The sequence below is a fragment of the Oncorhynchus keta genome, chromosome 2 (genome assembly GCF_023373465.1).
Source record: "Oncorhynchus keta strain PuntledgeMale-10-30-2019 chromosome 2, Oket_V2, whole genome shotgun sequence".
Lineage (NCBI taxonomy): Eukaryota > Metazoa > Chordata > Actinopteri > Salmoniformes > Salmonidae > Oncorhynchus > Oncorhynchus keta.
In genome coordinates this window covers 51354819-51381068 of record NC_068422.1, presented here as the reverse complement: position 1 = coordinate 51381068, position 26250 = coordinate 51354819, and the positions used below count along the sequence as shown (strand labels likewise).

Here is a 26250-nt window from a genome sequence, read left to right as displayed (position 1 = left end):
TCTACCATTCATATTTTGTTATCTCCTTCCTGTCCTCTGTCTCTCTGCCTATTCTCTGTCTTTCTGTCTCTGTCTCTCTCTCAGGGATGCATCCTTCTCCAGGGCAGTCAGGTCAGCAAGCTGTCGGCCAATCAGAATGAATCTGGTTGCCACCTGTTTGAGATTGTTCCAGGTAAGTCACCACAGTGGTATCTAACCCTTCCCTCTGATGAGGTATTACTTGAACTTATCCATCAAGAAGCACTCATTTTTGTTTGCCGTTTCAAAATATATTGCTACTGTGTGCCCTATGCTGGAAAAGACCCGTGTAAAGCCTAAATTATGAAATGAGTTTCTCAGGGAACTCTGGGTAGCAAAAGCAGTTCATAGACTAGAAAGTTATCGGTCTTGACTAATATTGTGCAGTGCATAATACACTCAATACTTTGAATAAAACATAACTTGCATAACATAAACAAGATGTCAGACATTCCAACAAGGGATCTATTTCATTTGGTTCTAAACATGGCAGCGTAGGCATGGTGGTATTGTGGAAATACACACACACACTCTGTGGTTGTTGTTTGATAAAGATTAGCTATTTGTGCAAGCTATTTTGTCTGTGAGAAAGGAACAGTGAAATAAAGAGAAAGAGAGGAAGGAAATGGAAGGGGGAGGAGGGGCCATTTGGAAGAAAATAAGGGGGAAAAAATGAATCAATGAATGCATGAATTGAATTAAATAAGAATACTTTTTGTATGACTTGTAAGGGGACTTGTAAGGAGATTTGAAACATGACTTGTAAGCAGACACATAAGGACTTTATGGGCTTGTGTACTGTGCTACACTGGGCTGCTAACTCTCTCTGTCCTGTCATGCCCTGCCGACACACAGGACCAGCCCTGCTTGGCACACACACCTGGCTGCTTGTGGACTGTGGACTCTACCCCCTGCAAAGCCAGACAGCTGATAACTGACATGGCACAGCTGTAGCCCCTCTCCCCTTGTCCTCTCTCCCCTTCAACCTCTCCACTTGCTCTGCTCCTGCTGCTCTGTGACTGTCACCCGGCTGCGTGTGCACTCTCTTGTTGGCTACCCTCGCCCTCATTCCTTGCTCGGTTGCCACGTTGTTACACTGTCGCCTGCCTGTCTGGCCCTGCTTCTCCAGAGCTAGTATGGGGCAAGACTGTTGCAAGCTCCACAAACCCCAGATGGTCTACACTGTGGGTAAGAGCACCTTGTGCGTGCGTGTCGGTTTGTCTTTCTGCCTGCCTGCCACTGTGTGCTGTGTCTGTGCAGTGTTCAGGTGTAAACACCTTGGTGGTGAACAGGTTATTGAGGTTTATGTATATGTTCAGTGACGATCATGCAATGTGTGGCTATCTCAGTTGTAAATTACTGTGTGAAGCAGCGGGGCAACCAGAAGAGAAGCAACGGAACTCTAAACTGCTTGTATTTGTTCAGACACACACAACCACACCCTGTCACTACTTACTGCTGGGGGTTGCATGTGTCTCTGACAGAACATTCAATAATGCAGTATCATCACAATTAATACATGACAGAATATCCAAATCAATCACTTTAATCTGGGCTCTTTCCACCTTCTGCTACTGTATTTACACAGACATTTGGCTATGGTGTATGTATGCCCTAGCTGACCCTCCCTCCCTCCCTCTGTCTGTCTGTTCCTCTGACTCAGGTGGTGATACATCTGAAAGAGAAAGTGTGTGTCTGTCCCTCTGTTCAGAGAAGGGAAAGTGCTAATCCTGTTGACCGGCATTCATGAACAGCCACTGACAGCCTATATAAACCACATGAATGTCAATAACGTCAACACCCACTGGTTGCTAGACGACCACGCTTGTGACTGCTTCATGATAGAGAGAGGTGTCCAGTGTCACCTTGGGCCATTACATTACAGTTTTCCAACTGCTTACACACAAAATCTTTTCATGTCACACGATTTTTGAAACCTCTCAAAGTGCAAAACTACACACCAAATATCCAAAACCATAAGCTATTTCATAAGCTATTTCTCAGCCTTTGACTCAGTTGTCACTTGCATAAAACACTACACACAATTCTCAACCTATAACACAAATCTAACAGGAAGTGACTTGCTTTCCTTTTCAAACACAACCAATCAAAATGCTACACTTATTCACCAGGTCACACACACTCCGCACATGTGCAAACACAAATAGCTTAACTGATCACTGAGAGTCCAGCCCAACTTGAGTTGATTTACAGTGGCGTCCATAATTCGAACCTTCAGAAATGAGAACAGGTATGCAACTATGACTATACTACAGTTTTTTCCAACTGCTTATACACGTTTTCAAAACTGTCTCCTTTTTTTCAAATCTCTACACACAATTTCCAAAACTGCACACAAAATGCATCACATCTCCTTCAAAATGTAACACTGCATTCAAAATGAAATAAACACATGTCAGAAGGAAGCATTTGCATCAAATGGCAAACACTGCTTTCATAATAGTACATTTTTGGATATACCATGTAAACACTGTTGTTCTAAATCTAAAGCTCTTTGGTCTTTCATAGGCTTATATCTACATTTCAATACTTTCTACAGTGAAAGTAATCTGCTGAGAGGGGTAACAAGTACACTGTAAACACCAATGCAATGTAGAAACAGAAAATATTTATTAGGCCAAACATTACAGTTGTATACAGTAGCATACAACAAAACCATAAACACATGTAAACCAAAAGTATATTCTTTAGAATATGTTTTCTCTTGCCAAACATCGAGGGAAGTATCTCCTAGCATGGCGTATCCAACCTTGGACAGAGGCAACCTCTATGTCCTCACATGCGTCCTCCATTGCCTGGAGAAGCGGCATGCGGGCATAGGGTTGGCGATCATACACTTTCCAGCGCCAGGCTGAGAAGATTTCCTCTATGGGATTTAGAAAAGGTGAATATAGGGGTAGGTACAAAACTATACAAAATTGTGGATGGATGGCAAACCAGTTTTGGACCAGAACAGCCCGGTGAAAACTAATATTGGCCCATAGAACAACAAATCGAGCAGGCTACTGATCTGGATCAGGGACAAGCATTGTGTAAATTGCATCCAGAATAGTGAGCATATGGCCGGTGTTGTACGGACCCAGTGTGGCATTGTGATGGAGGACCCCGTTTTGAGTGATGGCAGCACACAGTTTTATTACCCCCACTCTTCGCGCATCGCGCAGACAGAAGCAAACATCTTTCTGGTAAGAAGAGGGGCGGGGGCGTATGCTTCATGGTTAACGTGACTTGGTGTGATCATAACAACATATAGGTACTCAAGTCCTTCTGTTCACCTGATTTAGAATTCCTCACAATCAAACGTCGACCGCATTATCGACCAAGGGACTTCTCTTCGATTAGAATCACAGCCGTATATATTCCCCCCCAAGCAGACACATCGATGGCTCTGAAAGAACTTTATTTGACTCTTTGCAAACTGGAATCCATTTATCCAGAGGCTGCATTCATTGTAGCTGGGGATTTTAACAAGGCTAATCTGAAAACAAGACTCCCTAAATTTTATCAGCATATCGATTGCGTATCCAGGGCTGGAAAAACCTTGGATCATTGCTATTCCAACTTCCGCGACGCATATAAGGCCCTGCCCCGCCCTCCTTTCGGAAAAGCTTATCACGACTCCCATTTTGTTGATCCCTGCCTACAGACAGAAACTAAAACAAGAAGCTCCCGTGCTGAGGTCTGTTCAACGCTGGTCCGACAAATCTGATTCCACACTCCAAGACTGCTTCCATCATGTGGAACAACATTGACGAATACACTGATTCGGTGAGCGAGTTCATTAGAACGTGCGTTGAAGATGTAGTTCCCATTGAAACGATTAAAACATTCCCAAATCAGAAACCGTGGATTGATGGCAGCAGTCGCGTGAAACTGAAAACCCGAACCACTGCTTTTAATCAGGGCAAGGTGACCGGAAACATGACCGAATACAAACAGTAACTATTCCCTCCGCAAGGCAATCAAACAAGCTAAGCGTCAGTATAGAGACAAAGTAGAATCTCAATTCAACGGCTCAGACACAAGAGGCATGTGGCAGGGTCTACAGTCAATCACAGATTACAAAAAGAAAACCAGCCCAGTCACGGACCAGGATGTCTTGCTCCCAGGCAGACTAAATAACTTTTGCCCGCTTTGAGGACAATACAGTGCCACTGACACGGCCCGCAACTAAAACATGCGGACTCTCCTTCACTGCAGCCGACGTGAGGAAAACATTTAAATGTGTCAACCCTCGCAAGGCTGCAGGCCCAGAAGGCATCCCCAGCCGCGCCCTCAGAGCATGCGCAGACCAGCTGGCTGGTGTGTTTACGGACATATTCAATCAATCCCTATCCCAGTCTGTTGTTCCCACATGCTTCAAGAGGGCCACCATTGTTCCTGTTCCAAAGAAAGCTAAGGTAACTGAGCTAAACGACTACCGCCCCGTAGCACTCACTTCCGTCATCATGAAGTGCTTTGAGAGACTAGTCAAGGACCATATCACCTCCATCCTACCTGACACCCTAGACCCACTCCAATTTGCTTACCGCCCAAATAGGTCCACAGACGATGCAATCTCAACCACACTGCCCTAACCCATCTAGACAAGAGGAATACCTATGTGAGAATGCTGTTCAGCGACTACAGCTCGGAATTTAACACCATAGTGCCCTCCAAGCTCGTCATCAAGCTCGGGACCCTGGGTCTCGACCCCGCCCTGTGCAACTGGGTACTGGACTTCCTGACGGGCCGCCCCCAGGTTGTGAGGGTAGGCAACAACATTTCCACCCCGCTGATCCTCAACACTGGGGCCCCACAAGGGTGCGTTCTGATCCCTCTCCTGTACTTCCTGTTCACCCACGACTGCGTGCCCACGCACGCCTCCAACTCAATCATCAAGTTTGCGGACGACACAACAGTGGTAGGCTTGACTACCAACAACGACGAGACGGCCTACAGGAAGGAGGTGAGGTCCCTCGGAGTGTGGTGTCAGGAAAATAACCTCACACTCAACGTCAACAAAACTAAGGAGATGATTGTGGACTTCAGGAAACGTAGTGGAGAGGGTAGTAAGTTTTAAGTTCCTCGGCGTACACAGCACAGACAAACTGAATTGGTCCACCCACACTGACAGCGTCGTGAAGAAGGCGCAGCAGCGCCTCTTCAACCTCAGGAGGCTGAAGAAATTTGGCTCGTCACCAAAAGCACTCACAAACTTATACAGATGCACAATCGAGAGCATCCTCTCGGGCTGTATCACCGCCTGGTACGGCAACTGCTCCGCCCACAACCGTAAGGCTCTCCAGAGGGTAGTGAGGTCTGCACAACGCATCACCGGGGGCAAACTACCTGCCCTCCAGGACACCTACACCACCCAATGTCACAGAAAGGCCATAAAGATCATCAAGGACAACAACCACCCGAGCCACTGCCTGTTCACCCCGCTATCATCCAGAAGGCGAGGTCAGTACAGGTGCATCAAAGCTGGGACCGAGAGACTGAAAAACAGCTTCTATCTCAAGGCCATCAGACTGTTAAACAGCCACCACTAACATTGAGTGGCTGCTGCCAACACACTGACTCAACTCCAGCCACTTTAATAATGGGAATTGATGGGAAATTATGTAAAATATATCACTAGACACTTTAAACAATGCTACCTAATATAATGTTTACATACATACGAGATGAATAATGTAGGGTATATGTATATACTGTACTCTATATCTACTGCATCTTTATGTAATACATGTATCACTAGCCACTTTGTTTACATACTCATCTCATATGTATATACTGCACTCAATACCATCTACTGTATCTTGCCTATGCCGCTCTGTACCATCACTCATTCATATATCTTTATGTACATATTCTTTATCCCCTTACACTTGTGTCTATAAGGTAGTAGTTTTGGAATTGTTAGCTAGATTACTTGTTGGTTATTACTGCATTGTCGGAACTAGAAGCACAAGCATTTCGCTACACTTGCATTAACATCTGCTAACCATGTGTATGTGACAAATACAATTTGATTTGATTTGTCCTATTACATTTCTTCCGCGGTGCCTGGTTTTGGTGAAGTTGAAGCCAACCTCATCCACATGAATAAATTCATGGCGAATTACATGGGCATCCAGCTCCAATACTCTAACAGACAAAATAATATACAGATGAGTAAATATGGTATGTCTGAAGTACTGGAAGTAGTGTTGCATACATACCTCTAGAAAGTCATGTTGCATATTCTTGACTCTGTCAGAGTTTCTCAAATGGCACCTTGTAAAGTTGTTTCATCGTCACTCGGTGCCGTTGGCGGATGCGTTGTATGGTAGACAGGCTTACAGCATTGATGTTAAGTATGGTGTCATTATTCAAGATATGCTCTCTAATCTCTCAAATCATAATTGCATTGTTGGCCAAAACCTTATTTATAATTGCAGTCTCTTGTACATCTGTAAACAAGCGTCCTCATCCTCCATGATGTCTTTGCCTTTCCACTCTGTACAGAATTCAAACACAGTATGTGTTCAGCATAGGAACTGTAAACATTGTACAAAAAAAGGTAGTATAGCATGATAACCAACCTCATTCATTCAATGCAGTGCAGTAAATGGATGGCTTAGAGTTACAAATGTTTATGCAATACTATGCAGTCATACGTATTTTACAGTACAATTACTGTAATGCTAAAATCGTCATTAGATAGTTGCATACCTGTTCTCATTTCTGAAGGTTCAAATTATGGACGCCACTAAAATCGACTCAAGTCTATTTACTCAGCGACGGACAGGCGGGAGACTCCGGCAGCGACGGACAGGCATAGCGCACTGTAGGCCTGGTGCTGGCACTGGGCCGAGGACACGCACAGGAAGCCTGGTGCGGGGAGCTGCCACCGGAGGGCTGGTGCGTGGTGGTGGTACTGGATAGACCGGAACCCTGCAGGCGCACTGGAGCTCTTGAGCACCGAGCCTGCCCAACCTTACCTGGTTGAATGCTCCCGGTCGCCCTGCCAGTGCGGCGAGGTGGAATAGCCCGCACTGGGCTATGCAGGTGAACCGGCGACACCGTGCGCAAGGCTGGTGCCATGTAAGCCGGCCCAAGGAGACGCACTGGAGACCGCACCGTGCTCTCCACAGCATAACACGGTGCCTGTCCGGTTTCTCTAGCCCCCTGGTAAGCACAGGAAGTTGGCACAGGTCTCCTACCTGGCTTCGCCATACTCCCTGTGTGCCACCCCCCCAAGACATTTTTGGGGCTTCCTTGCCAACCGTGTTCCCTCATATCGCCGGCTCCTCTCTCCGGCTGCCTCTGCTCTTAAGTGCCTCCACCTGTTCCCATGGGAGGAGATCTCCTCCCAAGTGTAGCAACCCTTGCCGTCCAACACATCATCCCATGTCCATTCCTCCTTGCGCTGCTCCTGCTGCCGCTGCCTGTCACCACGCCGCTTGGTCCTGTTGTGGTGGGTGATTCTGTTACGGTTTTCTTCTGGTGAAAGAGAGGCGGACGAAAATGCAGCGTGGTTCAAGTTCATGGTTTTTTTAATACGAAAAACTATACATGAACAAACTACAAAAACAAGAAACGTGTAAACAATCACCCACAAGAGACCTAAAGAATATGGCTGCCTAAATATGGTTCCCAATCAGAGACAACGATAACCACCTGCCTCTGATTGAGAACCACTCCAGGCAACCATAGACTTACCTAGAATACTTAACTAAACACAATCCCAAACTACAAAACCCCTAGACAAAACAAACCACATAAATCACCCATGTCACACCCTGGCCTAACCAAAATAATAAAGAGAACACAGAATACTAAGACCATGGCGTGACAATAAAGGAATTTGCCTTATACCCATCATGAGGTTGCTACAACCTAGCTACAAATTAAAGTTTATAACGTACAAATTAAAGTTTATAAGGCACAGGAAGAGAGACAAATTGTAGTAATCAAGGCGACAGACAGTGACACATTAAATACCGCCTTGCACACTCTTGCCTGCATCTATCTGATCTGGGGTGTAATCATTAGTCCAAACAGTTGCAAAACGTTCAATTTTTCAACTAAAACAAGAGTTTCTATTGGACAAATTAATGTATTTCCTTCTCCATTTCATTCTGTTTGCATCAGTTTAAGAAACATTTTGCAACAGAATTGGCGGAATGAATACACCCCTGATCACTCACAGATCATGTTCATAGCAGCCACATACAGATTCATTACTTTGTTCATTGTATAATTCCTTCTCACATCTTGTGGACTTCAGTGCACAACACAATCGCTCTCTGTGACCAGGAGCAAAAGCTTCTCCAAGCCAAACCTTCATACCATAACAGCTAACCGCAACAAAGCCCACATCGTTGTCAATATATTAACGTTATAGTCAACAAACACTGATCAAAAATATAAATGCAACATATAAAGAGTTGGTCCCATGTTTCATGAGCTTAAATTAAATATCCCTAATATCCCATTTCCTTAAGCCTCAAAATTTTATTTCTTTAAAATGTTGTGCACAAATTTGTTTACATCCCTGTTAATGAGCATTTCTCCTTTGCCAAGATAATCCATCCATCTGTCAGGTGTGGCACATCAAGAAGCTGATTAAACAGCATGATAATTACACAGATGCAGTTTTGTCAAATGGTCTCAAATTTGGAGGGTGTTTGCAATTGGCATGCTGACTGCAAGGAATGTCCCCCAGAGCTGTTGTCAGAGAAATGAATGTTCATTTTTCTACCATAACGTTGTTTTAGAGAATTTGGCAGTACGTCCAACCGGCCTCACAACCGCAGACCATGTTTAACCACGCCAGCCCAGGACCTCCACAGGACCTCTTCTGTGTTCGCTTCTTCACCTGTGGGATTGTCTGAGGCCAGCCACCTGGACAGGACAAGAATTTCTGCACAAACTGTCAGAAACCATCTCAGAGAAGCTCATCTGCATGCTCGTCATCCTTACCAGGGTCTTGACCTGACTGCAGTTTGGCGTCGTAACTGACTTGATGGCCACTGGAGAAGTGTGCTCTTCATGGATAAATTCCGGTTTCAACTGTACCGGGCAGATGACATGGCATTGTGTGGGGAAGCGGTTTGCTGATGTCAACGTTGAGAGCCCAATTGGAGCTGTGGGTTTATGGTATGGGCAGGCATAAGCTATGGACAACAAACACAATTGTGAATATATTTAGTATAATTCTATCTAAAAAAAAGTATAACATTTTGAATGTTTCAATATTTTTATTTTTCAGAATTTCACTGAGTTGGATGGTCCTCCCTTTTCTCCTGAGGAGCCTCCACTGATGTGTGTGTTTGTTTGCAGGAGGCAGTGGAAAGAAGGATCGTTCAGGTCTGAGCGAGTCTTTCCTGTTGATGGCTAACTCTCAGAGAGACATGGAGGAGTGGGTCAGAGCCATACAAAGAGCCATATGGGCCCCGCTAGGAGGAGGTAGCACACGCACACACACACACACACACACACACACACACACACACACACACACACACACACACACACACACACACACACACACACACACACACACACACACACACTCACAGACATACACACGCTCTCTCATACACACACTCTCTCATACACACAGACACAAACAGTAGCAAGAAAAAGTATATAAACCCTTTGGAATTACCTAAATTTCTGCATAAATAAGTCATCAAAATACAAATATAGTGCGCTTAAACTAGTAACACACACATTATTGTATTTTCGTGACTATATTGCATATATCATTTAAACATTCACATTATATGTTGGAAAAAGTATGTGAACCCTTAGGCTAATGACTTCTCCAAAAGCTCGTTGGAGTCAGGAATCAGCTGATCTGGAGTTCAATCAATGAGACAAAATTGGAGATGTTGGTTAGAGCTGCCTTGCCCTATAAAAAACACTCACAAAATCTGAGTTTGCTATTCACAAGAAACATTTCCTGATGACTCTCAAACCCGGATCCGGGAGCGTAATCATCGCCTGACACAAATTAACACGCAACGGACATAAATCTTCCTAGAAAATCTTCCTGGTCATGAAAATCACAAGTGAAATATATTGGAACACAGTTTAGCCTTTTGTTAATCACCCTGTCATCTCAGATTTTCAAAATATGCTTTACAGCCAACGCTAGACAAGCATTTGTGTAAGTTTATCATAGCCTAGCATAGCATTATGCCTTCCTAGCAGCAGGCAACCTTGTCACGGAAATCAGAAAAGCAATCAAATTAAATTGTTTACCTTTGATGAACTTCGGATGTTTTCACTCACGAGACTCCCAGGTAGATAGCCAAAGTTCATTTTTTCCCAAAAGATTATTTTTGTAGGCGAAACAGCTCCGTTTGTTCTTCACGTTTGGCTGAGAAATCGCCCGGAAATTGCGGTCACCACAACGGCGAAAAATATTCCAAATTAGCTCCATAATATCGACAGAAACATTGCAAACATTGTTTAGAATCCATCTTCAAGGTGTTTTTCTATTATCTATTCGATAATATATCCGTCGGGACAATTCGTTTTTCTCTAGGACCGATTGGACTAATGGCTACCTCTGTATTTTACTCGAGAATCTCTCTCGGAGCCACCATGTGACCACTTACGCAATGTGGCCGCCTGCGGCTATTCTTCAACAGAAATGCGTAAAATTACGTCACAATGCTGTAGACACCTTGGGGAATACGTAGAAAGCGTAAGCTAGTTGATGGTACATTCACAGCCAAATAGGGAGTCATTGGAAAGCAGAACTTTCAAAACCTGGGGCACTTCCAGATTGGATTCTTCTCAGGCCTTCGCCTGCAACATCAGTTATGTTATACTCACAGACAATATCTTTACAGTTTTGGAAACGCTAGAGTGTTTTCTATCGAAAGCTGTCAATTATATGCATATTCTAGCATCTTTTCCTGACAAAACATCCCGTTTGAAACGGGAACGTTTTTTTTCCAAAAATGAAAATACTGCCCCCTAGTACCAACAGGTTTATCCATGCCTCAAACAAAAGAGATCTCAGAATACCTCAAATTAATAATTGTTGACTTACATAAAGCTGGAAAGCGTCTCTATAAGCCTTGATGTTCATCAGTCCACAGTAAGACAAATTGTCTATAAACGGAGAAAGTTCAGCACTGTTGCTACTCTACCTAGGAGTGGCCGTCCTGCAAAGATAGTTGCAAGTTCAGAGTTTAATAAGAATCCTAGAGTGTCAGCTAAAGACTTACAGAAATCTCTGGAACATGCTAACATCTCTGTTGACGAGTCTACGGCACGTAAAACACGAAACAAGAATGGTGTTCATTGGAGGACACTGCTGTTCAAAAAAAAACATTGCTGCACGTCTGAGGTTTGCAAAAGTGCACCTGGATGTTCCACAGTGCTAGTGGCAAAATATTCTGTGGACAGACAACAGTTGAGTTGTTTAGAAGGAACATACAACACTATGTTTGGAAAGAAAAAGGCACATCAAAACCTCATCCCAACTGTAAAGTATGGTGGAGGGAGCATCATGGTTTGGGGCTGCTTTGCTGCCTCAGGGCCTGGACAGCTTGCTATCATTGACGGATAAATGAATTCCCAAGTTTATCAAGACATTTTACAGGCGAATGTTAGGAGAAGAAGTTGGGTGATGCAACAGGACAACAACCCAAAACACAGAAGACAATCAACAACAGAAGAAAAAACACCTTCTTGAGTGGCCCAGTCAGAGTCCTGACCTCAACCCGATTTAGATGCTGTGGTATGACATCAAGAGAGCAGTTCACACCAGACATCCCAAGATGATTGCTGAACTGAAACAGTTTTGTAAAGAGGAATGGTCCAAAATTCCTCCTGACCGTTGTGCAGGTCTGATCCGCAACTACAGAAAACATTTGTTTGAGGTTATTGCTGCCATAGGAGGGTCAACCAGTTATTAAATCCAAGGGTTCACATACTTTTCCCACCCTGCACTGTGAATGTTTACACGGTGTGCTCAAAAAGACATGAAAATGTTTAATTGTTTGTGTGTTATTAGTTTAAGCAGGCTGTATTTGTCTATTATTGTGACCTAGATGAAGATCAGATCAAATTTGATGACCAATTTATATAGAAATCCATGTATTTCGAAAGTTTTCACATACTTTGTCTTGCCACTGTACATGCACACAAAACACACACACACACACACACAAACGTGTGTGTGTGTGTGTGTGTGTGTGTGTGTGTGTGTGTGTGTGTGTGTGTGTGTGTGTGTGTGTGTGTGTGTGTGTGTGTGTGTGTGTGTGTGTGTGTGTGTGTGTGTGTGTGTGTGTGTGTGTGTGTGTGTGTGTGTGTGTGTGCCTGCATTTGTGTGCCTGCGTTTGTGTGTGCGCTTGGCATCTGGGTGCCATTGCACTAGGTATCTTCGGGCAGCATCTAGAAGAGACAATGCAGTGTGAGAGTGGGTGTGGCAGCAGCAGCAAGACTGTGGTGCCTCTGCTGGTGCACCAGTGTGTGTGTTTTATACACCAGCACGGCCTTACAGAGGAGGGGCTGTTTAGAATTCCTGGACAGACCAATCATGTACAAGAGCTGCAGGATGCCTTCGACTGCGGGGAGAAACCACTGTTTGACAGGTAGGAGAAGTACTTTACTTTCACATCAAATGACAGGTAACACAACATTATGTAACACCACGCACACCACGGACGGGTAGATGGGCTCAGTTTTAATGATGTTTAACAGATTATCTACAGATATAGAATATTTAAATATTATCATGTAAAGAGGAAAACACAATGTATGACCGTGAACTGTAATGACCTCTCACCCTGACCTGTCCTGATTTGAAAGTAACACTGATGTCCACACGGTGGCATCCCTGCTGAAGCTTTACCTCAGAGAGCTGCCGGAGCCTGTGGTTCCTTTCAACAAATACACAGAGTTCCTCTCCACCGCTCAGCTACTGACCAAGGACAAGGAGGAGGTGTGTGTGTGTGTGTGTGTGTGTGTGTGTGTGTGTGTGTGTGTGTGTGTGTGTGTGTGTGTGTGTGTGTGTGTGTGTGTGTGTGTGTGTGTGTGTGTGTGTGTGTGTGTGTGTGTGTGTGACGTGACACGCGCGCCTCAAGTAGTAATGCTCTCATTCAAACCCTAATGAATAATGATAGCGACATTTGTCCTTTTGAAGGGGATCTTTGAGCTGGGCAGGCAGGTGAGGACTCTTCCTCAGGTCAACTACAACCTCCTGAAATACATCTGCAGGTAAACAGATTATTATTATGTAATCTATGAGAACTGAGTATTGCAAAGTCTCTCCTACAGTATCTCTCTCTCGTCTCCTCCATCTCTGTAAATAGTATTAATACACAATGACATAATCTCTATAGATACTGATATTAATACATGTCTGGCTTCCATCTCTATTACTATCAATACATCTTCAATGACATCATCATTCTAGATATACATCTTTAATGACATCACCTAATACTATAAATAGGTGTTTAATGACATCAGAAGGCAGCTGAGGCAGCAGAACAAGGCAGATCACACAGATGGTGCAAACAGCACGACTCACCACCACCTCTCATACTAAATCTGTCTCAGTCTGTATCATACTGAACATACAATAAATTTGATATTCAGACAACCTTGGATGAAATAAAACGTCCTTCACGGTGTTTTACGCTTACCAGCCTTTATATGTGTGTGTGTGTGTGTGTGTGTGTGTGTGTGTGTGTGTGTGTGTGTGTGTGTGTGTGTGTGTGTGTGTGTGTGTGTGTGTGTGTGTGTGTGTGTGTGTGTGTGTGTGTGTGTGTGTGTGTGTGTGTGTGTGTGTGTGTGTGTGTGTGTGTGTGTGTGTGTGTGTGTGTGTGTGTGTGTGTGTGTGTGTGTGTATTTGCACTATAGATTCCTAGATGAAGTCCAGTCTCACTCCAGTCAGAACAAGATGAGTGTTCAGAACCTGGCCACTGTGTTCGGATCCAACATCCTCCGACCCAAGATGGAGGATGCACAAACCATGATGGAGGGTAGATACCAATGAATTTTCCACTCGAATGACACAAGCGCTATTTTAATTTTAGATTTTTTTGATTTCACCTTTATTTAACCAGGTAGGCTAGTTGAGAAAAAGTTCTCATTTACAACTGCGACCTGGCCAAGATAAAGCAAAGCAGTTTGACACATACAACAACACCAAGTTCCACATGGAATAAACTAACATACAGTCAATAATACAGTCGAAAAAAATCGACATAAATTGTGTGTAAATGAGGTAAGATAAGGGAGGTAAGGCAATAAATAGGCCATGGTGGCGAAGTAATTCCAATATAGCAATTAAACACTGGAAAAGTAGATGTGCAGAAGATGATTGTGCAAGTAGAGATACTGGGGTGCAAAGGAGCAAAAAATAAATAAAATACAGTATGGGGATGAGGTAGTTGGATGGGCTATTTACAGATAGGCTATGTACAGGTGCAGTGATCTGTGAGCTTCTCTGACAGCTGGTGCTTAAAGCTAGTGAGGGAGATATGTGTCTCCAGCTTCAATGATTGTTGCAGTTCGTTCCAGTCATTGGCAGCAGAGAACTGGAAGGAAAGGCGGCCAAAGAAGGAATTGGCTTTGGGGTTGACCAGTGAGATATACCTGCTGGAGCGTGTGCAACGGGTGGGTGCTGCTATGGTGACCAGTAAGATAAGGCGGGGCTTTACCTAGCAAAGACTTGTTGATGACCTGGAGCCAGTGGTTTTGGTGACGAGTATGAAGCGAGTGCCAGCCAACGAGAGCATACAGGTCGCAGTGGTGGGTAGTATATGGGGCTTTGGTGACAAAACCAAAGGTGGCACTGTGATAGACTTGTTTGTTGAGTAGAGTGTTGGAGGCTATTTTGTAAATGACATCGCCGAAGTCGAGGATCGGTAGGAAGGTGCGGGCAGAGATCGGTTAAAGTTTTACTTGCATTTAAGAGCAGTTGGAGGCCACGGAAGGAGAGTTGTATGGCATTGAAGCTCATCTGGAGGTTACACAGTGTCCAAAGAAGGGCCAGAAGTATACAGAATGGTGTCGTCTGCGTAGAGGTGGATCAGAGAATCACCAGCAGCAAGAGGGACATCATTGATGTATACAGAGAAAAGAGTCTGCCCGAGAATTGAACCCTGTGGCACCCCCATAGAGACTGCCAGAGGTCCAGACAACAGGCCCTCCGATTTGACAGCCTGAACTCTATCAGAGAAGTAGTTTGTGAACCAGGCAAGACAATCATTTGAGAAACCAAGGCTATTGAGTCTGCCGATAAGAATGTGTTGAGTCGAAAGCCTTGGCCAGGTCGATGAATACGGCTGAACAGTATTGTCTCTAATTGATGGCGGTTATGATATCGTTTAGGACCTTGATCGTCGCTGAGGTGCACCCATGACCAGCTCTGAAACCAGATTGCATAGTGGAGAAGGTACGGTGGGATTCGAAATGGTTGGTAATCTGTTTGTTAACTTGGCGTTCGAAGAGCTTAGAAAGGTAGGGTAGGATAGATATAGCTCTGTAGCAGTTTGGGTCTAGAGTGTCTCCCCCTTTAAAGAGGGGGATGACCGTGGCTGCTTTCCAAACTTTGGAAATCTCAGACATACGAAAGGAGGTTGAACAGGCTAGTAATAGGGGTTACAACAATGTCAACAGATAATTTTAGATAGAGAGGGTCCAGATTGTCTAGCCCGACTGATTTGTAGGGATCCAGATTTTGCAGCTCTTTCAGAACATCAGCTATCTGGATTTGGGTGAAGGAGAAATGGGGAGGCTTGGGCGAGTTGCTGTAGGGAGTACAGGGCTGTTGACCGGGGTAGGGGTAGCCAGGTGGAAAGCATGGCCAGCTGTAGAAAAATGCTTATTGAAATTCTCAATTATAGTGGATTTATTGGTGGTGACAGTGTTTCCTAGCCTCAGTGCAGTGGACAGCTGGGAGGAGGTGCTCTTATTCTCCATGGATTTACAGTGTCCCAGAACCTTTTTGAGTTTGTGCAGCAGGATGCAAATTTCGGAGGCAGGCAATGAGGCAGTGATCGCAGAGATCTTGGTTGAAAACAGCAGAGTTGTAATTTGGAGGGCAAGTTGGTTAGGATGATTTCTATGAGGGTGCCCGTGTTTACAGCTTTGGGGTTGTACCTGGTAGGTTCATTGATAATTTATGTGAGATTGAGCATGTCCCAGTTTAGGTCACCTAGCAGCACGAGCTAGATGGGTGGCAATGGTGTCCAGAGCACAGCTGGGGGCAGAGGGTGGTCTATAGCAAGCAGCAACGGTGAGAGACTTACATTTACATTTAAGTCATTTAGCAGACGCTCTTATCCAGAGCGACTTACAAATTGGTGCATTCACCTTATGACATCCAGTGGAACTTTACAATAGTGCATCTAAATCTTTTAAGGGGGGGGGGATGAGAAGGATTACTTTATCCTATCCTAGGTATTCCTTAAAGAGGTGGGGTTTCAGGTGTCTCCGGAAGGTGGTGATTGACTCCGCTGTCCTGGCGTCGTGAGGGAGTTTGTTCCACCATTGGGGGGCCAGAGCAGCGAACAGTTTTGACTAGGCTGAGCGGGAACTGTACTTCCTCAGTGGTAGGGAGGCGAGCAGGCCAGAGGTGGATGAACGCAGTGCCCTTGTTTGGGTGTAGGGCCTGATCAGAGCCTGGAGGTACTGAGGTGCCGTTCCCCTCACAGCTCCGTAGGCAAGCACCATGGTCTTGTAGCGGATACGAGCTTCAACTGGAAGCCAGTGGAGAGAGCGGAGGAGCGGGGTGACGTGAGAGAACTTGGGAAGGTTGAACACCAGACGGGCTGCGGCGTTCTGGATGAGTTGTAGGGGTTTAATGGCACAGGCAGGGAGCCCAGCCAACAGCGAGTTGCAGTAATCCAGACGGGAGATGACAAGTGCCTGGATTAGGACCTGCGCCGCTTCCTGTGTGAGGCAGGGTCGTACTCTGCGGATGTTGTAGAGCATGAACCTACAGGAACGGGCCACCGCCTTGATGTTAGTTGAGAACGACAGGGTGTTGTCCAGGATCACGCCAAGGTTCTTGGCGCTCTGGGAGGAGGACACAATGGAGTTGTCAACCGTGATGGCGAGATCATGGAACGGGCAGTCCTTCCCCGGGAGGAAGAGCAGCTCCGTCTTGCCGAGGTTCAGCTTGAGGTGGTGATCCGTCATCCACACTGAAATGTCTGCCAGACATGCAGAGATGCGATTCGCCACCTGGTCATCAGAAGGGGGAAAGGAGAAGATTAATTGTGTGTCGTCTGCATAGCAATGATAGGAGAGACCATGTGAGGTTATGACAGATCCAAGTGACTTGGTGTATAGCGAGAATAGGAGAGGGCCTAGAACAGAGCCCTGGGGGACACCAGTGGTGAGAGCGCGTGGTGAGGAGACAGATTCTCGCCACGCCACCTGGTAGGAGCGACCTGTCAGGTAGGACGCAATCCAAGCGTGGACCGCGCCGGAGATGCCCAAGTCGGAGAGGGTGGAGAGGAGGATCTGATGGTTCACAGTATCGAAGGCAGCCGATAGGTCTAGAAGGATGAGAGCAGAGGAGAGAGAGTTAGCTTTAGCAGTGCGGAGCGCCTCCGTGATACAGAGAAGAGCAGTCTCAGTTGAATGACTAGTCTTGAAACCTGACTGATTTGGATCAAGAAGGTCATTCTGAGAGAGATAGCGGGAGAGCTGGCCAAGGACGGCACGTTCAAGAGTTTTGGAGAGAAAAGAAAGAAGGGATACTGGTCTGTAGTTGTTGACATCGGAGGGATCGAGTGTAGGTTTTTTCAGAAGGGGTGCAACTCTCGCTCTCTTGAAGACGGAAGGGACGTAGCCAGCGGTCAGGGATGAGTTAATGAGCGAGGTGAGGTAAGGGAGAAGGTCTCCGGAAATGGTCTGGAGAAGAGAGGAGGGGATAGGGTCAAGCGGGCAGGTTGTTGGGCGGCCGGCCGTCACAAGACGCGAGATTTCATCTGGAGAGAGAGGGGAGAAAGAGGTCAGAGCACAGGGTAGGGCAGTGTGAGCAGAACCAGCGGTGTCGTTTGACTTAGCAAACGAGGATCGGATGTCGTCGACCTTCTTTTCAAAATGGTTGACGAAGTCATCTGCAGAGAGGGAGGAGGGGGGGGAGGAGGATTCAGGAGGGAGGAGAAGGTGGCAAAGAGCTTCCTAGGGTTAGAGGCAGATGCTTGCAATTTAGAGTGGTAGAAAGTGGCTTTAGCAGCAGAGACAGAGGAGGAAAATGTAGAGAGGAGGGAGTGAAAGGATGCCAGGTCCGCAGGGAGGCGAGTTTTCCTCCATTTCCGCGCGGCTGCCCGGAGCCCTGTTCTGTGAGCTCGCAATGAGTCGTCGAGCCACGGAGCGGGAGGGGAGGACCGAGCCGGCCTGGAGGATAGGGGACATAGAGAGTCAAAGGATGCAGAAAGGGAGGAGAGGAGGGTTGAGGAGGCAGAATCAGGAGATAGGTTGGAGAAGGTTTGAGCAGAGGGAAGAGATGATAGGATGGAAGAGGAGAGAGTAGCGGGGAGAGAGAGCGAAGGTTGGGACGGCGCGATACCATCCGAGTAGGGGCAGTGTGGGAAGTGTTGGATGAGAGCGAGAGGGAAAAGGATACAAGGTAGTGGTCGGAGACTTGGAGGGGAGTTGCAATGAGGTTAGTGGAAGAACAGCATCTAGTAAAGATGAGGTCGAGCGTATTGCCTGCCTTGTGAGTAGGGGGAAGGTGAGAGGGTGAGGTCAAAAGAGGAGAGGAGTGGAAAGAAGGAGGCAGAGAGGAATGAGTCAAAGGTAGACGTGGGGAGGTTAAAGTCGCCCAGAACTGTGAGAGGTGAGCCGTCCTCAGGAAAGGAGCTTATCAAGGCATCAAGCTCATTGATGAACTCTCCGAGGGGACCTGGAGGGCGATAAATGATAAGGATGTTAAGCTTGAAAGGGCTGGTAACTGTGACAGCATGACATTCAAAGGAGGCGATAGACAGATGGGTAAGGGGAGAAAGAGAGAATGACCACTTGGGAGAGATGAGGATCCTGGTGCCACCACCCCGCTGACCAGAAGCTCTCGGGGTGTGCGAGAACACGTGGGCGGACGAAGAGAGAGCAGTAGGAGTAGCAGTGTTATCTGTGGTGATCCATGTTTCCGTCAGTGCCAAGAAGTCGAGGGACTGGAGGGAGGCATAGGCTGAGATGAACTCTGCCTTGTTGGCCGCAGATCGGCAGTTCCAGAGGCTACCGGAGACCTGGAACTCCACGTGGGTCGTGCGCGCTGGGACCACCAGATTAGGGTGGCCGCGGCCACGCGGTGTGGAGCGTTTGTATGGTCTGTGCAGAGAGGAGAGAACAGGGATAGACAGACACATAGTTGACAGGCTACAGAAGAGGCTACGCTAATGCAAGGAGATTGGAATGACAAGTGGACTACACGTCTCGAATGTTCAGAAAGTTAAGCTTACGTAGCAAGAATCTTATTGACTAAAATGATTAAAATGATACAGTACTGCTGAAGTATGCTAGCTGGCAGTGGCTGTGTTGTTGATTTTGTAGGCTAGCTGGCAGTGACTGCGTTGTTGACACTACACTAATCAAGTCGTTCCGTTGAGTGTAATAGTTTCTACAGTGCTGCTATTCGGGGGCTAGCTGGCTAGCTAGCAGTGATGATTACTTTACGTTGCGTTAAAAGAACGACAATAGCTGGCTAGCTAACCTAGAAAATCGCTCTAGACTACACAATTATCTTTGATACACAGATGGCTATGTAGCTAGCTATGTAGCTAGCTACGATCAAACAAATCAAACCGTTGTGCTGTAATGAAATGAAATGAAAATGTGATACTACCTGTGGAGCGAAGCGGAATGCGACCGGGTTGTTGAGTGCGGAAGTTCTATTCAGTAGACGTTGGCTAGCTGTTGGCTAGCTAGCAGTGTCTCCTACGTTAAGGACGACAAATAGCTGGCTAGCTAACCTCGGTAAATTAAGATAATCACTCTAAGACTACACGCTCTAAACTACACAATTATCTTGGATACGAAGACAGCAAAGACAACTATGTAGCTAGCTAACACTACACTAATCAAGTCGTTCAGTTGAGTGTAATAGTTACTACAGTGCTGCTATTCGGTAGACGGTGGACGTTTGCTAGCTGGCTAGCTGCTGGGCAGATAGCAGTGTAGACTACGTTAGGACGACGAAATACGAAGTTGCAATAGAAGTGCTGACTGTTTCACTTTGTTGTCCTCTTTCTTTTCCTTTTTCTTCTGTCCTTCTTTTGTCCTTATTTTGTCTTCCTTTCTTCTGTTAACTAGATATTTTTTGTTGTTATTCTTTGTAAGCTAGCTAGCTAGCTTCTTCCAGGAGAGTCCCTAGCAACTGCTTAGCAACAAGTAAACAATTCTGCTAGCAATTCAGCTAGCTAAGATAACTGTACAATTTTATGAAAAATAGTTACTTTTCAAAAGCCTGTCTTTTTTGGTTTGTTCCTTGTTTTGTCTTCTATTGAGTCTTGCAGTTTTCTCTTGATTTTTTTCGATGTACTTCACTCTAAAAAACCATTTAAATCTCAATATATACAGGAGCTCATTTTTCAGCAGCTGCTCAATTTAGAACACTTGTTTCTGGAAAGGTGGATTTTTAAAAGTAGAAGCTTGAATTGTTTGGGTACAGACCTGGATAGTAAGACAGAATTCTGCAGGCTTTCTCTGCAGTAAATTGCAACACCGCCCCCTTTGGCAGTTCTATCTTGTCGGACAATGTTATAGTTAGGGATGGAAATTTCAAGGTTTTTGGTAGTCTTTCTAAGCCATGATTCAGACATGGCTAGGACATCCGGGTTGGCAGAGTGTGCTAAAGCAGTGAATACAACAAACTTTAGGGAGGAAGCTTCTAATGTTAACATGCATGAAACCAAGGCTTTTACGGTTACAGAAGTCAACAAATGAGAGCACCTGGGGAATAGGAGTGGAGCTAGGCATTGCAGGGTCTGGATTAACCTCTACATCACCAGAAGAACAGAGGAGGAGTAGGGTAAGGGTACAGCTAAAGGCTATAAGAACTGGTCATCTAGTATGTCCAGAACAGAGAGTAAAATGAGCAGGTTTCTGGGCGCGATAGAATAGATTCAAGGCATAATGTACAGACAAAGGTATGGTAGGATGTGGATACATTGGAGGTCAACCTAGGCATTGCGAGAGATATTGTGTGGGAGGTGGAACGAAAGGGTTGGATAAGGTATATTGAGCAGGGATAGAGGCTCTACAGTGAAATAAGACAATAATCCCTAACCAGAGCAAACTAACCATAACATTTCATGTGGGGATTTGTAAAATGATAAAAGGAAGCTAAATTTAAGTTCTATCTTTTCTTTTACAATGTCAATGAAAAGGAGGAATTGTTTAACCAGAGTTTAAAGCCAGTATATGTCATTTATTTCTCAGCTAATCGGCAACCCTGTCATTTTTTGTTATTGATAATGTGAAGCATTGGGCTGGAGAAAGCATTTTCAGAGTCTGGAAAAACGCTATGTATAAATCCTATCAATAGCGATTTTCTTTTCTTCTACCCTGCAGGCAGTTCCCAGGTGCAGCACCTGATGACCATACTGATCAGTGAACACTCTCGTCTGTACGAGGGAGAGGCAGAGACTCCCAGGGAGGACCAATTTGCCCCTGCTCCAACTCCCTATCCCCAGGCCCCCCCAATTCACCAATGCATGGTGGAGTGGCTCTCACAGCAGAGCCCCACCAACCCCACCCAGCCCTATCCCTCCCTGGGACAGACCCCTAACACCCCAAGTCAGGAACCACTTCAACCCATCCCAACATCCAGTGGCTCCTCTCTCAATACTGACCACCCTGGATCAACCACCCAGGGAAGAAAAGAGGGGTATTCTGAGGGAAAGAGTGACGGAAGAACAGAAGGAAAGATGGAGAGAAAGAGTGAAGGAAAGAATGAAAGAACGCTCTCGGGTGGTAGTGGTGCAGCCCTCGGTCCCAGTAAACAGTCCAAAAGCCTGTCTTCATGGAGGTCCATCTTGAAGGGCGGGTCGGGGTCAATAGGGGTGAGGGGGAAGATAGGAGGGTCAGCGGTTGACATGTCGACTGTCACCGGGGGCAACTGGCGGATGAACGGCTTGTCACCTTTCCACAGTCACCGACGGACCACTTTGACCGGCAAACGACTCAAAGAGTCCTCGCTTTCCTTGACAGAGACACACAAAGACTCTCTGCCAGACTCCTATACTGGGTCCTCTTTGTCGATAAAATACTCTTCACACTCCCAAACAAGCTTGCTAAAAGACTCATCTCCTTTACATATAGACTCTTCCAGTTCTAGTATAGACTCCTCCTTTCCCAATATAAAGACCTCCAGCTCTGTCAAAAACTCCTCCCATTCCAACAGGCTCTCGACCTATGACAATGTTACCATCAATTCCTGCAGTCTGAGCTTGCCCGGTGGAAGCCCCTCCCCCTGGGCCTCTTATGAGATCTCATTGGCTGAATCTACAGAAACTGATCGCACCACACTGAACTCTGGGTTAGGGTCTGGCAAGGCTGTGGCAGGGTCCAGTAACTCTGCTCTGGAGCTGTGTGTGAGCAGCGCTGGCTGCAGCAAGGGTGACCCTGGAGATGACATCACAGGTCTGAGGCCAGGGGTCAATGAGGGTCTGTTTGGCCTGGTGACAGATCTGAAGGAGGAGCTGAGGCGACAGAGGTTCAGCTATGAGACACAAATACGCAAGTAAAAACTACCTTCTTATTGCAATGGTAATGGTACAGTATGTTGTGTTATGTGTACACATAATATAATATATGTCATTTAGCAGACACTTTTATCCAAAGCGACTTAGTCATGCATGCAAACATTTTACATTTAGGTGGTCCCATGAATCAAACCCACAAACCCACTAGCGATGCTCTACCAACTGAACTACAGAGGACTTATGTATGTGTACACATCCATGTGTGTCTGCTGTACTCTCTAACCCTCTCTCTCTGCTCTCTTTCTTCCCAGATTGGAGGAGTCATGTTCAGGTCTTCGTCTCCAGTCTGGTCGTTTAGAAGAGGATCTTAACCAGGAGAAGAAGAGGTTCCGCATGCTGGAGATCCGACTGGGGAACTCTAAACGTGCAAGGCATGATGCAGAGACTTTGAATGTTCTTCTGCAGAAAGAGAAAAAGTTCTGGGAGACCTGACCACTGGCACACAAACCAGCTAGACCTGAGCTGACAGTGTCAGCCCATTGAGCTAAAGCCTAGGCATTCACTATGGGAGCTAAAACAGGTGATTCTGCTACACTCAGAAAAAATTTAAGAAAAATAATGAAAGTCTTGAATTAAACAGGAAAGTACTATCTGAGCTTGTTCAACAAGAAATGCTATATTTTGTGTTCCATTGCTAAATGTTTTGCTACTGTGTGCTCTAATGAACACAACCTAAGTGTCTCTCCACCTGTGTATTTAGGACTAGGCTTAATATGTGTCCATGAAACCGGACCCTAGAGTATTCATTCAGAGGTTGCTCAAGACTGTTGTGATACAGAAGGGGTTTTATGTTTTTTTTTCTGAAGTCTACTGCTGTCTATTACTCTGTATGCATCGTCATTCTTGGTAACTGTGGGCCAGTTTCACAGAAACAGATTTAGCCTAGTCCTGGACTATGAAGCACTTTCAATGGAGATGGCCCATTGAGTTTATTTCAGGATTAGGTTTACGCCAGGATTCAGTCTGATTGCGCTTTGTTGGCTATGCACCTCTTAAAGGTCATTTTCCTGCATTTGTGGAGACAGCATTCATGGTAAATGCTACATATGTTGGCTAAATTGGAAATTACCTTTAAACGTCAAGCGCATTATAACACGGATCGCCTGATGATAGGTTTGAATCCCTGCCTTAATCTTTGTCTGAGAAACCACCTTTGTGTGTACTAGACTGTTATTGATCTCTTTAAAGATGAACCTCTAAATGGTTAAATGTGATACTTACTGAGCTAACACTGTACTGTTAAAAAAAACCTCTCAGGTTTTCTAAATATTCTGGTCTGAGAGATGATGTATCTCTATTCCCGTACTTGAATACTCTTCTGAAATAGACGACTTTTACCACGCCACGGTTTCACCACACTACAGAACATTTTGCTGACTTGTTTCTGATTTAAGAAACAGGCCTTGTTTATCATAGCGATATCAGGTACAGACTTTTGTACAGACTCAAACTGACCAGACTAATGAAAGAACTCTGAGCATTTGTCATTATAAACTAATGTCCTTACAAGAAGTATGCGTTGAGAATAAAAACAATTCAAACAGAATCAAATTCAACCCTTTATTTGCAGAAGTTGAAGGTTGACATTGACCGACCATTTCCAGTGTGTACATTACTGTGGGTCTGTAGTAAGACCTTGTCCAGATCAAAAGGCTAACATTTACATAACCGGCCTTTGTGGAAAACACCACGAAACCTGAGTTGCGTTCAAGAGTGTGAAACGTACTATATTGATTCCATGAATAAGAACTGAGATGCTCCCATATCTATTTGCACGTTCCACAATGTTGTACCCTCCTGAATGCAGCCTTGTTTCTGGTGTGCGATAGGCCTGACCACAGCCAGGGAATGGGTCCAGTTCCAAACATAAACAGGACCTATTAGGGATTGAACGGCGAGGAGCCATCAAATACATTTTAATCCAATACATTTTAATCCAAAGGAAAAAATGTCGAGCAGCAAACCTTTTCAATCCCCTGGGGAACATCCATCTAACATACAAATCAACCACTCATTACCTACTCTATGGTCTACAAATCATATTACAAAAAATAGAGAAATGAAAAGACAGAGTACTTGTGAATTAAATATACATTACATACAAATCTAGCAGTCTTCTAAACATTGACAATGGTACATTTAAAAAAAACTTTTAAAAAAACTTTCACATAGTTTTTTTTAGACCATATGCTGTGGACTGTTATGTCATTCAGAAACTCATATCGGTGAGGTAGTTAATAAAAACCAAGTCCTCTAACAGAGACATCACAGAGAGAGGAGCTGATGCTAACTAAGCTAACTAAACACTTGAGTGCCTCTACTCTAGAGATAAATATAGAGGGGTTAAAAACAGAACTCAGGGATTCTTAAGGGATGGGAAAATCTCAAATTTCTTTTCACAAATATTTTTCTTAATATTAACAACATTTGAAATATATATTTTCAAATACCGTCCTGACTGGTTGCATCAAGGCCTGGTATGGGAATTGCGCCGTCCACGACTGCAAGGCTTTCCAGCAAGTGGTGAGGACGGCCCAGTACATTACTGGGACCGTGCTGCCACCCATCCAGAACATCTACTCAAAACGGTGCCTGAGGAAGGCCTGCAGCATCATCCTCTAGGACCCCACACACCCCAGCCACGAGCTGTTCACTCCCTTACCGTCGGGCAGATGGTATCGGAGCATGATGTCTAATACCAAAAGGCTCAGAGACAGTTTCTATCTACAAGCCAGCTGCTGACTGCTCAACACTTGAACTGGACTGACCACCTTCACTGACTCTCCGCATTTCAGCACACACCCACACAGATATACTCACACACATCACAACTGCTACCAGACTTAATATGATTGCTAAATACTTCACAATTGAAACTCTTGATCCCCCATAACACATGTAAATATTGGACTATAAATTGTGCCATCCTGTTTTATACTTATGCTCAAATGTTTCTTGTATTCTACTGAGACATTTACTTTATGTTCATATTCCAATATTTTATTATTTCTAATTGTTGTTGCATTGTAAAGAAAAAACCTAAGTATTTCATTGGATGGTGTATACCATGTGTATCCTGTACATATGGCTAATAAAACTTTAAAGTATCAGTCATCACACCATGTAAAGGAAAAACCTCATAATTCAACAAAAACAAAAACATAAAATGCAACTAACTGGATTGTCTACCCCGTCAGACACCATAAAAACCATTTAATTTGTACATGTATTGTTCAACAAGTGTTTAAAAGTATTGATTGTTTAATTCTAACAGTAGATTATAGAAATATGTAATTTAAACTTATTTTTAACTTATTTTATAGCACCATACTGTATAATGCTCCAGGGAACATTTTGCTAGTATGTTTTTCTTGATTCAGAATATAAAACAACATTTAAAAAGTAAACATTATCCATTAGATCGAAGCACAACAAATATCTCAATAGTTTAACCATATGTTGCAGAACAGTGATATATACAGTTGAA

General features: G+C 44.9%; 1 protein-coding gene across 4 annotated transcripts; it reads left to right on the top strand.

Moving 5' to 3' along the window:
* The first annotated feature begins 983 nt into the window (after nucleotides 1-983).
* On the top strand, nucleotides 984-24298 carry LOC118402485 (rho GTPase-activating protein 22-like). Of its 4 annotated transcripts, XM_052478468.1 has the most exons (9): nucleotides 984-1206; nucleotides 8787-9168; nucleotides 9352-9477; nucleotides 12410-12626; nucleotides 12844-12976; nucleotides 13178-13251; nucleotides 13900-14021; nucleotides 21571-22741; nucleotides 23015-24298. In XM_052478468.1, exons 2-9 carry the CDS (start codon nucleotides 9129-9131, stop codon nucleotides 23193-23195), a joined length of 2064 nt encoding a protein of 687 aa, XP_052334428.1. In that variant the 5' UTR covers nucleotides 984-1206; nucleotides 8787-9128; the 3' UTR covers nucleotides 23196-24298. The 4 variants fall into 4 exon arrangements, with proteins under 4 accessions (XP_052334428.1, XP_052334430.1, XP_052334426.1 ...); XM_052478470.1 differs by lacking the exon at nucleotides 8787-9168 and having other exon boundaries at nucleotides 21571-22737; XM_052478466.1 differs by lacking the exon at nucleotides 8787-9168.
* The last annotated feature ends 1952 nt before the right edge of the window (nucleotides 24299-26250 follow it).